General features: G+C 38.2%; 2 protein-coding genes across 2 annotated transcripts in view; one reads left to right on the top strand and one right to left on the bottom strand.

Moving 5' to 3' along the window:
* Positions 1 to 5,281: 5,281 nt before the first annotated feature.
* LOC100560583 (putative claudin-24) lies at positions 5,282 to 9,267 on the top strand. Its single transcript, XM_016994060.2, has one exon. The coding sequence runs from the start codon at positions 5,444 to 5,446 to the stop codon at positions 6,110 to 6,112; it is 669 nt and encodes a 222-aa protein (XP_016849549.1). The 5' UTR covers positions 5,282 to 5,443; the 3' UTR covers positions 6,113 to 9,267.
* The window catches only part of wwc2 (WW and C2 domain containing 2), a 186,220-nt gene continuing 182,225 nt past the window's right edge, over positions 8,765 to 12,759 (bottom strand). Inside the window, exon 23 of the mRNA XM_008111832.3 lies at positions 8,765 to 12,058. Within this exon, the coding sequence (XP_008110039.2) occupies positions 11,992 to 12,058 (67 nt within the window). The 3' untranslated portion in view covers positions 8,765 to 11,991. The remainder of the gene's footprint in view (positions 12,059 to 12,759) is intronic.

Here is a 12,759-nt window from a genome sequence, read left to right as displayed (position 1 = left end):
GAGAATTGAGCAGTAACCCTATTTCAAGAAAATGGATAATATCATCCTGGATATCTTTGTGACGAGGAAAAACAATTTCACTCTTTTTTTAAAGCTCTGAAAAGACAAGATGTTGGTGTTGAATTTTGCGGGAGAATCTCTGATAATACAGCTGCTGCCTTTTCTGTTTCTTTTGGCTTCCTGCTGATGCACAAAATGTAGGAAAAATTGAATTATTTACTGACATAGTATTTTAGGAGTGTAAATAACCCCTCCTGCTGCAGCACAGTTATTATGAATAATAGTCCATCAATAAATCATAGTGTTTATGTAGAATAATAATGATAACACCAATAGCTGCTGCCACGGCTTGGCTAGGCAATAGCATCTAATTCTGTTGTTAGCTCTAAGCATTACTTAGGCTATGTGTACATTGCAGGGATGGGGAAAGTAGGCCCTGCTGATGTGGTTGGACTGCAAATCTCAGCATTTCAATCATTGTTTAGGCAGGTTAGGCTGATGAGAGTTCCAGATGAACAACATCTGGACATTTCTAAGAATCGCTTGAGCTTATAATATCTAATAAGATAAGGTCTCTGAGTTTGCAAATGCAGGGTGGTTTGACTGTACCATTAAGGAAAGAAGCACCCTTTCTGGGGTGGAAATGCTGACTAGGTTTTCTGCTTGAGGAACCAACTCTCATTTTTAAATTTTCCCACTACTGGAATGTGAGGATTTGTAAAAGAGGCACCATGATGTGGTGAGCTGACTGGAAAGGGCATGTGGCGATAGCTGATTGGCTGAGCCAGTCAGGAGACAGGATTCTGATTGGCTGCTGCCTCTAGCTTGGTGCTGAGGCAAATGGTTTTAATTGCTACTTTCATCTTGGAGAGGGAGGAGAGCAGCTGACCGAAATTGGCCAGGAACGAAATGGCTGCCATACTTTCAGAAGCCTGATTATTTATAAGGCAAATGAGGCATATTTAAAGGGACTGTTTATTCCTATGTTCTCTATGTGAATTCAAAAAGACTGCTATATATATTGTTGCCCTGTTTGAACTTTTGAATGCCCTGTTTGAACTTGTGAACTGAAGTAAAGATACTGTTATTTGTTACACAAGCCTGAGTGATTTTTTTTATTATACTGCAGGGTTTATCTTGATTCAGAAACTGTGGTAAAGCTTCTATTTATTTATTTCTACAACCATCAGCATGGAATATGGCCTCAAGATTTATCCCAAAATGAAGTTCAGCTTTCAGATAAAATGCATTCTGCACCCATATGCTAGACAGCAAGTCTCTTCTCTCTGCAAAACTATAGTTCAACTCCTCCCATTGGTCTATGCAGCTTTCAGTGTATTTTGAACAGTATTTTGTACTTAACATAAAAATGTTATAAAGTCCAAGGGCTCCACGTCTGCTCTCTCAAAAGAGATCAATCTCTAAGCTAATTACAGTGATGCCTTAACTTTCGAGTTTAATTTGTTCCATGACCAAGGTATTAACTCAAAGCGCTAATATTTCAAGTCAAATTTTCCCATTGAAATGTGTTCCAGAGCTCTGTCACAAAATGAATTAAAACAGCTTTGGTCTCCCGGCCTCTCTCCCCTTAGAGGCCTTGCTCCAACGGCCGTCCCACCAAAGGAAGGGCACAAGCAGGTCCTGTGTTTCCAACTGCAGCCGAAGGAGGACGCTCTGTGCCCTGCAAGCAAGACAGCTGCCCCAAGCCTTGCACAGGGCCTGCTTATGAGGCATTGAACCTCCTCTGGCCGTGGCCAGGCACATGGCTCTCCCAGGAATGCTTGCAGGGCACAGAGCCATCTCCTTTGGCTCATAACTCTATCGCAACTCGCAACTCGGAATAGAAAATGTGATGAATGATGGCTCGTGCCTCAAATTGCACGTAAGTTGGGACACTTGTAAGTCGAGGTTCCACTGTATTTTTAGGCAGGTGGTATTCTTATGTGAAATCCTATTTTCTATTCTACATAATGGAAGATTTTTGAGGAATTGGTTTCCAACAAATACTAGTCCACTTGCAAAGGAAAACACAACAAATATATACTAAACACAAAATACAACAAATATTCCTAAAATTATTATAGGTTTAAATTCTACTCCTTCATTGTTTACATTTCCTTTCCATTAATCTTTGTTCCTTAGTAGATTCAGCTAGATTTTGTTACAGGATTTTGAAGGGACATAATATGTTGCCTTTTTGGTTTATTTGAAATGCTCCAGAATGGTCTTCATTTACATTTAGGTAGGCAAGGCAGTTCTCCAGTCCTATTGTGATGACTGCAATCCTATATTCATCCACAGCAATGGCTATGACACAACAATGGTAGAGACTATTCCTAATGGAACAATAATGGAACAATATTGACAAAGACTGTGAAGACATGGCTATCAGGTCCTCTATGGCCTATTGACTGTGCCATTGCAACAGTCTGAATATGTAGAATAAACAAGCTGAGACATAGTACCTCAAGTACCCTTTTATTAACATTATCTACTTTTAGGCTTTCCAGAAGGACTCAAAGCCCATATTTATTTATTTATTTACAGCATTTATATTCCGCCCTTCTCACCCCAAAGGGGACTCAGGGCGGATCACATTGCCCACATAAAGGCAAACATTCAATGCCATGACATAGAACAGAGACAGAGACAAGACGCAGGCACCGGGCTGGCCTCGAACTCATGACCTCTTGGTCAGAGTGATTTGTTGATTTGTTGCAGCTGGCTTGCTTTCCAGCCTGCGCCACAGCCCGGTCCCAAAGCCCATATGACTGCTCAAAATACACATACAGCATATGTGGGCAGGTACCCTGTTTATGAGGTCCTCTGAGAGGCATTTGCCAGTCCATTTCCCATGGCCATAGAACTGAAAAAGCACAGGTTTCCCTTTCAAACAAGATGGGTGCAAAACACCAGCTCCAAAAAAAACAAAACAAAACACACAGAAACAAAAAAACAAGCAAAGGCTAGAACTCATTATTTATTTAAACATGAATTTGATTAACACATACATCTCTGCTTGAATGTAATAGTTTCCCTTATCCCTTTGTTTGGGAGTGAATTGAAAAATATTTGTTAAGCTTTTTGATTAAGTAACAATAGCACAATGCAGTCTTTTAATACCAACTGCTTTGTGCAAATCCTTATAGTACGGTAAAAGCATAATCAGTAGCCACAGGGCAAAATGTTTTCTAGCTGTTGTTGGAAACAGAATACTGGATAGGCTCACCCAGCAAAAACACTTAAATTTTAAATTAAAAAAACATATTATGGACCGGACAATGATTCTTTAGTGCTAGCAGCTTGAATTTTTTTCCATGTGGACAAATTGTGCAATACATCTCACCACATTAAAACAGTGGATGTGACTCATAATGAGACATGCCACATTATCACAGGATTTCTATGCCCTACACCATTGGAGAAATTATACTGTTTAGCCAGCATTGCACTACCTGACATCCACTGGGAAGTAGCAGCCTGTAATGAAAGGACCAAGGCATTGATATGTCCAACACATCCTCTGTTCGGATATCAGTCAGCAAGCCAACACCTTAAATCAAGAAATAGCTTTTTAAGATCTAGAGAAATACTCGTAGGAACACCTCAGCAAGCAAGAGCCCAAAAGTGGCAGCCTAAAGCATGGAACCTCAATCCATGGCTGATACCGGATGAGAAACTTCCCCCTGGGCACAAAAAAGCCTGGGTGACTTGGAAGGTGCTAAACAGACTACGCTCTAGCACCACGAGATGCAGAGCCAATCTTAAGAAATGGGGCCACAAAGTGGAGTCCATGACATGTGAGTCTGGAGAAGAGCAAACCACAGACCACTTACTACAATGCAGTCTGAGCCCTGCCACATGCACAATGGAGGACACCACAAGTGACTAGCTTCTGGTCAAAGGAAATTTAGTATAATGCCAAATTTTTTTACTTTGTTTGGTTTTGCTATACATTATAACTATATTCTCAATTTGCTTCTGACAAGATAAATAAATAAATAAGTTTGCACATCCAGAGAATCATAGAAGAGTTGGAAGAGACCTCATGGGCCATCCAGTCCAGCCCCCTGCCAAGAAGCAGGAAATCGCATTCAAAGCACCCCCAACAGATGGCCATCCAGCCTCTGCTTAAAAGCTTCCAAAGAAGGAGCCTCCACCACACTTTGCGGCAGAGAGTTCCACTGCCGAACAGCTCTCACAGTGAGGAAGTTCTTCCTGATATTCAGGTGGAATCTCCTTTCCTGTAGTTTGAAGCCATTGTTCAGCGTCCTAGTCTCCAGGAGTACTGAAAATCCTATTTGCAGTACCAAGCACAGAAAATCCTATTTCTCTGGATGTGCAAAGCTATGTAACATGGCCTTAAGCAGAAGTTTGGTTGTTATTAATCTGTATCCTTAGTTCCCAACCCAAAACGGGTGTCACAAAGGTTTTTTTGGTGGGTTTGCCAGAAGTGGTGAGCTATGAAAAAATTTAAAAGAGAAAAAAATCACAGCATTCCAGATTTTTTGTGGGTATATGATATTGAAAAATCTATTTTCAGTGTGTTTTCATGTATCCTAGAAAAAGCCTATTTTTAATGTATCGGGGTCGCGGGTCACTTGTCTCTATAAAATGGGGTCACGGCTCATAAAATGTTGGGAACCGCTCATCTATATACAGGATGGTTAAAGGATCCACAATTGACTGTTCAAAAGGTCCTGTCACCAACAGTGGATTCTTCAGGACTGTTTGATGAAAATACTTCTTTCACTCCTACTTCACTGTACTCTAAAAAGGTCAGGCACATTACAAAACCTATTTAAAACTAATCTTGTATAAAAACACATGAAAAGGCTCTTTTGCAATCTTCCATGTAGTGCTGAAAGACGAAGAGAATGAAGGATAAGCCTTTGGGTGTACATATACATCTACTGAGGAAGTCTAATGATACAGATTATAGGAAAACAGTATACCTTTCTTTACAAGGCCTTGATTTGCAACCCTGAAATCTCAAATTTAGCCATTACAATGAAGTCCTGTTGCAGACGGAGCTGGGTTTTTTTTATCACCACTTAAAATCTAATTAATCCGTATAGAAGCACAAAGATTTCTATTGTTTTTTTTAAGGGTGAGGGGTCATAGAGCGTTCTTTGTTCATCCTTAGACTTGTAATCATCAGGCATTGGGATATAATTTTACCAAGCAAATTGGAAGGTAACAGATCAAATCCTTATCACAGAACCTAACTCATGGTTAAGCAGAGTCCTTCGTCCTTTACAAGTAATGCTATATTCAGGAAGAACAAAAACGCATTTCAGAGCTTTGAAAGGGTTAATACCTAAAGCTTATATCCCAGGAAGCAAAGAGCTAAAGATCCCCAGAGCTGCAGCTGCCATATAAGGTAGCAATTCTTATAGAGGTGACCAAAAGACTTTCCATTCCGGCGATTTCATTATTTAGAATGGCGTTAATGTCCCGAACTACATTGCAGTTAGCTGGAATTTTATTGTGTTTGTTGGGGTGGGTGCTATCCTGCCTCACGACCTATCTACCTCTGTGGAAGAGTCTCAACTTGGAACTGAATGAGCTGGAGATCTGGACAATGGGACTCTGGCAAGCCTGTGTCTTCCAAGAAGAAGGTGGAATGCAGTGCAAGGAATTTGACTCTTTTTTGGCTTTACCCCCCGAGCTCAAAATTTCTAGGATTCTGATGTTTACTTCCGACGGATTAGGACTTTCAGGCCTTTTGCTCTCAGGTCTCGGACTGGACTGCCTGAAGATTGGTGAACAGCAACAGCGTTTGAAGAGGAGGTTCCTGTTCTTGGGAGGAATCATCTTCTGGGTATCAGGAGTCACAGCCATAGTCCCAGTCTCTTGGGTTGCTCACACAACAGTGCAGGAGTTTTGGGATGAAAGCATTCCTGACATCGTGCCCAGGTGGGACTTTGGGGAAGCGCTCTTTGTAGGCTGGTTTGCTGGGTTCTGTCTCGTCTTAGGAGGCTCGCTCTTAATTTGTGCCGTTTGTTCCACTGACACTCAATCATCGTTGGTCCATTATACAGCGCCAGAAGTGCGAGTGCCCTGTCAACGCTTGGAAAGAGACAACAGACCCAAAAGCTTACGCATCTAAGTGAGATAGAAGGGCTTCTTTTTCAGACACTTAAAAACACCAGCCAGAGCCTTGTTCCAATTAAGATTCAAAGGACTCTTTGTTCCCTGGCCGATTCATTACACGTAGTTTTTTAAAAACTTTCTTCCTGTGCTGTTTATTTGAAGAGCAGTGTTTAACCCTCCTTTATTACAAAGCTGAGAATGCTGGCTTCACAACAGGAGATTCAAATGACCGACTGTAGAAAATAGCCACTATCCAGTTCTGCCTACTTCAGCAAAAATGCACAAACAAAACAAAACCAAAGTTCATGTAAGACATCAGAAAAATGGAATATGAGTCCTCATATTACACACCAATAATTCTAGTAACTGATTTCCACGGCCACTGTACTTCTGCAAGTCCAAAGGTATGGGGAACATTGTGGTTTTAGGTTTCTGTGACAAAAAAAGTTTCATGCAAATAGACAAGTCATCTTTAAAATTTGAGACATGAATTATCTTGCAGTACTGGCATTTTGAAGATTTCAGTGCTATCACCTATGGAAGAACTAGTAAAATCATCTTAACGTATGAAAAATGGCAACTTGTTTTTTTTCTCTCCATCTGGATTACTTTAGTTTCTGCATCTTAAAAATCTAAGATCGTGGCCAAACAATCCTATGAAATTCATGTTAAACATTGCTGATGTAAAGAATCAGTGCTTTTCTTATATGTGAATATTAGAGTTTTTAGCATGCATGATCACAACATGCATCCTAAAATCTGGGAAATACTGCATTTGTGTTAAGTTATGAAGGTAGTCCCCTTGTTTGTTTACAGCTAGACGAATCTGAATTACCCATGTGCTCCATGGAAATGCAATTTATTATTACTTAATTTAAATAGCCTCATATTGCCCAATTTAGTTGTTCAATTACACTCTACGGTTGTAATCCTATGTCCACTTACTGAGCTCATTGAATTCAAGGAGACCTACTTTTGCAGAAATATGTGTTGTACTACATTTTAAAAAGTTATGCATGTATGGGATTAAATACTGTTATCTATACATAGATAAACATTAATGTTTGTGCTTTAACTTCTGTGGAAAATGGACTATTTATGAACAAAGGCTTGTCATTTTTTTTTTGTTTGCAAAGTATTTCTAAAGGGAACCAACAAATAAATAATAGACTCATTTTATTTGGCAAAACAAAGTTGAAAATCAATATAATATACTGTAAGTATCTGTTTACAGGCAGTTGTACTAATAATCCCATATTCACTCCTAACAAAATCTCTACATGTAATGAGTTTTTAATTTAATGCTAATGCTTTTACACTTCTGCCTGTGTAGCTGATGAACCTTTTCTAGTATTTTGCCAGGAAATTATAGCTATGGGGTTTAATATGCTGCAAAGCTGAAATAGCCTAAATTCCCACGGAAAGGCATGTATGTGTTCAAATAGGGAATGGAAGGTGAGTTCCTTAAGAATTTAGATCTTTTTTGTTTTTCTTGGCCTCAAGAATTGAACATTCTTTTAAAATCTAAAGAATTTTATCATCTGCGACACATGAATAATTGCATAAAGGTGGGGCAACAAAACAACATCTTTTACCATTTCCTAAAGTATATTATGTTATAGATATTTGTAACAAGGCTACCCAAAGATTTCTGCCAGATGTAAGTGTAAGAACACACAATTTTTTGGTTACTTTAGTACGTTCCTGCTTTACTGTTCAGTCTGTTCCTCTTAAGTTTATTTAATGTAATGCTTCAATCTGTTAGTATCTTGCATTTATGCCATTGAAACTCACAGTGCAGCCACAGATGAATATTTTAAGGAGGACAAAGTCATATCGACATACGAAAACTTCAAAAGTGTGTACTATTTGATGAAACATTTTAATACTGAAGTATTTACTGCTAAATATAAAAAGTGTAAAATTTGAGAGTAAATTAATCCCAAATGCAAATAAGTCCATGCAGATCTATTGTGGTATCTAGACGTCTGTGATCACTTGATTTGTGAAAATAGCAGTTCAAAGATATTATTGACTGTTTCAAAAGACCTCCATTAATTGTTTATGTTGGAAAAGTGGCTGAACTGCTTCCAGGAACTTAAGACTTGAATGCAATCATCTTCACATTCAGAGAAATGAGAAGGACGAGGAATATTATTCACATTCATCCCTTTCAAGACTAGTTCTAAATTTCTCTGTTTAATTATGCACTTAGGAAAATGGTATGACTACAATATTCCTGGATTTTAGAATCACACAAGGCACTCCTTGAGACTACAATCCAGTTTTAAGTTGTGATGATCAGAAAGTATTGTTCTCACACATTCATGTAGCCGTATATCCATCTATGTGTATGTATGTACCTTCAATGAAGAATTAATTGTTATTAATAATATTGTGTTGTCAATGGCTTTCATGGCTGGAATCACTGGGTTGCTGTGAAATTTCCTGGCTGTATCGCCATGTTCCAGAAGCATTCTCTCCTTCTGGAACACGGCCATACAGTCCGGAAAACTCACAGCAACCCATTAATAATATTGATTAAGCGTCCACCGATATCACAGCATAAATCTTAATAAAATTGGTCAACCTTTTCAATGTGCGAAACTTACTGTGAACAAGCCACATCGACTTCTGTGAAAAACAGAACACTCATAAGCAAGGAAGATTTGTTAAAAAAAAAACTGTATTTTTTTCCAAATCACTGAAACAAATGAAAAGTGCAGAGATGAAAGTTGATCTAGGTGATGTACATGTGTACATTAACAAGACAGTATTAGGATAGAAAGACATTTGTAATATAACCTGATTAAATATTTAGTTCAGTCCTGAGCATTTTATACTTAAAATGTAAAAATTAGATAAAAAGCATTGATTTGATTTTCAGCCTATAAACAGTTTACTATACTTTGTTCATTTGGCTAAATAATAATATTGTCTTGTACCTGTAATACTTAGGATTTGATATACAGAACTGTACTAACATACTGATAGAGAAAATATGAGGATTATTACATTTATACTTTTTGTTCAATCTTGTGAAGGCTAAAACCAATGATAAATGTTATATCTGTATGCATGAAACTTGACTGTCATTTGCCCATATTTGCATTTTCCAAGGATGCTGCATCACCGTTGTATAATAAACACAAATAAACTGGATGAATAGGAGCCCCTGATGGCGCAGTGGATTATACACTTGTGTCAGCAGGACTGCTGACCTGAGGGTTGAGTTGCTGACGTTTAGGCTGCTGGTTCGAATCCAGGGAGAGTGTGGATGAGCTCCCTCTGTCAGCTCCAGCTCCCCATGCAGGGACATGAGAGAAGCCTCCCACAAGGATGGTAAAACATCAAAATATACGGGCGTCCCCTGGGCAACATCCTTGCAGACGGCCAATTCTCTCACACCAGAAACAACTTGCAGTTTCTCAAGTCGCACCTGACACACAAAAAAACTGGATGAGTAGAACAGCCAAACCACTTGTATTCAAAATGTACTCCTAAACATGAATTGATATTACTGTGGTCTCTGTGAGAGAATGTATTAATGCATGGAAGAGTTCTCTTATTTTATAAATAAGCAACCAAAGAATCCTTTCTAGTCTCCTCTGAATTTCATTGACTGTGTGTCTATCTGCAAACACAGCTGCATACATTTCTCACAGAAGCTTTTTTTTCACCCGCAATCATTAAATGAACAGAACTGAACTATATTAAGAAGTACATAAATAAGACTGAAAATAAATAAATCGCAAGGTACAACTCTATACATAATTCTACAAACATATTAATATTGTCAAACTGAGAAGTTGAAACGGTCAACCTTCATCTCTATATTAAATAATCTTGAAACTTTAGCTTTTAGAGATTGACCTCAGCAAAATGAAAGTATGCATGTGTCTAAATCACTTCTAAAACATGGATAGAACAATAAGGTGGACTCCATGAAATCTCAGTTAGTTAACTATCTCAAGATTTGTTATAATGCTTAAAGGACCTGAACAGTAATACAGACGTGTGCATAATAAGAGAACACTTGGGAGAGATTTAGAAAAAACAAATTTAAGGCACAATTCTAAAGATGGCAATCAACACATTCTTGTTATAGTCGTCTAATCTTTCAAGAAGTCTATTAACATTCTCAGAAAATAAAATACAATATGCCAACATTTGATACGTTGCATAGTGGACAGTGTTCAAGGAGCTCAACTCTTTGTTTTCTTGCTGGATTTCACATGTAATACGTATTTGTAGATATGTATCACATACGAAAGAAGACAGGATAACTTCTTGTGCTCATCAAAAGGCTCCAAAATTGTTCCACCAACTCGCATGATGCCACTATACATAATATGTGGAAAGATTGTTGAGTGATCCTATAAATGTATACCATATTGAATGCAGCCACAATTTAGCGAATTTTGCCCACCACTTCTGGATCTCCGAGGCTCTCTTAGCCATCAAGCGCCTAGATCTGGGTTGCCAAGTTTCTCTTGTAACATTGCAAAGGCAGTTAATCTAATGGCAAAGTGATGACTGCTTTGTCCCATAAGTCCCATTATGATGACATCAGATCTAATCAGCTACTTACTGCCAGATAACACTCAGTTCAACCTCTATTACATGCTAAGGATACAGAACATTTCGTTTCCAATTCAAATTCTGACAAACACATTCATATCGTCTTTTACTTTTCGTCAACACAAATTCTGTTTAAAGAAACTTCAGAGATACTGTGCCACAATTAATTTAGGAACTGACCTACATCATTTACTTTATTCTTTATTCTACTTTTCAATCTTTATCCTATTCATACGTCATTTTAAGTGCTCCAAATCTTGGGATTTTCTCGGAAGGGATTTCTATATTAACAATAGATATTTGGTTCTTAGGAAATTCATCAGTCTAAGTACTATTCCTCTGAAAACTGCATGGGTTCGTATGGGCTCTATAAAACTGATTCTCCTACAGGCTACTAGCTGCGGTACTCAATATACAATGCTATATTAATACGCTAGCTTTGTATTTCAGTATTTGACGACTCAGGTTTGAGTACTTTGGGTGTGAACCTGAGTGTAATTTCAGAAAACAGCTGCCTTTGGGTAGTTTCAGTTTAAACACATTTCAGGGTTAGTCCCTCACTGCCTCTTTCAGAGTTTAAACGCAAGGAGACTCGATAACCTCAACAGAGCCCCAAATCCAATACATTCACAAAGTTATACTCCTTCAGCTAGTATCCCATGCCTCTTGTAACAAGACATAAGAAAAGAAAAATGGGTTCCGAGTACAAAGTTCCAATGTACGAGACAGAAATCTAAACAGCACCTGTTTGCATGAGGCAGCCTTGCTGTTTTGGAAGAAGACTTGAGTTTGTTGCTAGCTAGCTTTGTTTAAAAAAGAAAACCCCAACACACTTTGTACAAAAATATTGCATGGCCTAACAGCCATTTTCACAGTCTGCTCTTGTGAAAAAAAAGAAGGGAGAAATGAAACTTCCTGCTGAACGTAATATTTCTCGACGCAGTGCAGTTCAACAGGATATACACATAAGGTACTGCCTTTGTTCCTTAGATCCATCTTTACAAAATAGTAGCATATCCGTAATACATACAACTGTACAAAATTAGCATTGGAATACCAGAAAAATACTACTTTGGTTTTCTGGTAATGAAAGATTAAAGTAGGCAGAAAAGAGAAGGGCTTTCCCTGTCTTTAAGACATGTTATGTGTGCATGCATACAAGCACACTGTATTGTGGAGTTTAGTTTTACAGACAAATACCTGCAGTTCGATGTAAAAGAGAACATTTTTAAAAAAACTAGAACTATAAAAATGGTAATCTTTTAAAAAAGAACAGATGAACAAGTAGAAAACATATTGTGGTAGAAAACAAAATTAGACATCATCAGCTGGCAGAGATGGGATGCTGATCTTTGCTCTTGTGAAGTATGCAATCTTCTCCCTGAAAAAAACATAAGACACACAAAAAGAAAATATTGTTGAAATTGTTAAACTATTAGTGAACATTTAATGATGATTATGATGATCCCAGAAATCCTAACAGCTGGTAAACTGGGAGTTGTAGGCCAAAACACCCGGGGACTCACAGATTGAGAATCACTGATCTAGGCCCCCTTTTGGCCTCCGCCCGGATAATGAAACAGTACCGATTTCAAATTTCCGGATATGGGATGTTCAACCTGTGTTGCATATAAGTTTAGGTTTAGGGAAGAATACTTATAAATCTTTGCCAGAAAGTTCCTCCAGGACGTCTATCCAAACTGAGAACCCCACACTATTCCACAAGATGGCATTTAAAGTGGAATCATAGTGTGATAACTGTGTGATGTGCAAAGGTCCTTCTGGGAATAGAATACTGAACTACATAGACCTTTGTCTGATTCAGCATGACTGTTCCTATGCTCTTAAAAAGGTACGAAACTTGGGTGAGGATTTATTGCAGGCAATAAAAGCATTTTCTACCACCCTAAGAACATCACATTCCTGGGTGATTATCATTCATTTGCTTTCTCATTCTAATTCTCCTAAAGCACTAAATGGTAAAACTTACCTTGAACTTAAAAAAAGTTCTTTTTATTAAATTCCATTATCCAAAAAAGCACTGATGAGCTCCAGAAAGATGTATATTAAGATGAAAAGGCC

This window comes from Anolis carolinensis, chromosome 5 (assembly GCF_035594765.1).
Source record: "Anolis carolinensis isolate JA03-04 chromosome 5, rAnoCar3.1.pri, whole genome shotgun sequence".
Classification (NCBI taxonomy): Eukaryota; Metazoa; Chordata; class Lepidosauria; order Squamata; family Dactyloidae; genus Anolis; species Anolis carolinensis.
This window is presented reverse-complemented; position numbering and strand designations above follow the sequence as displayed.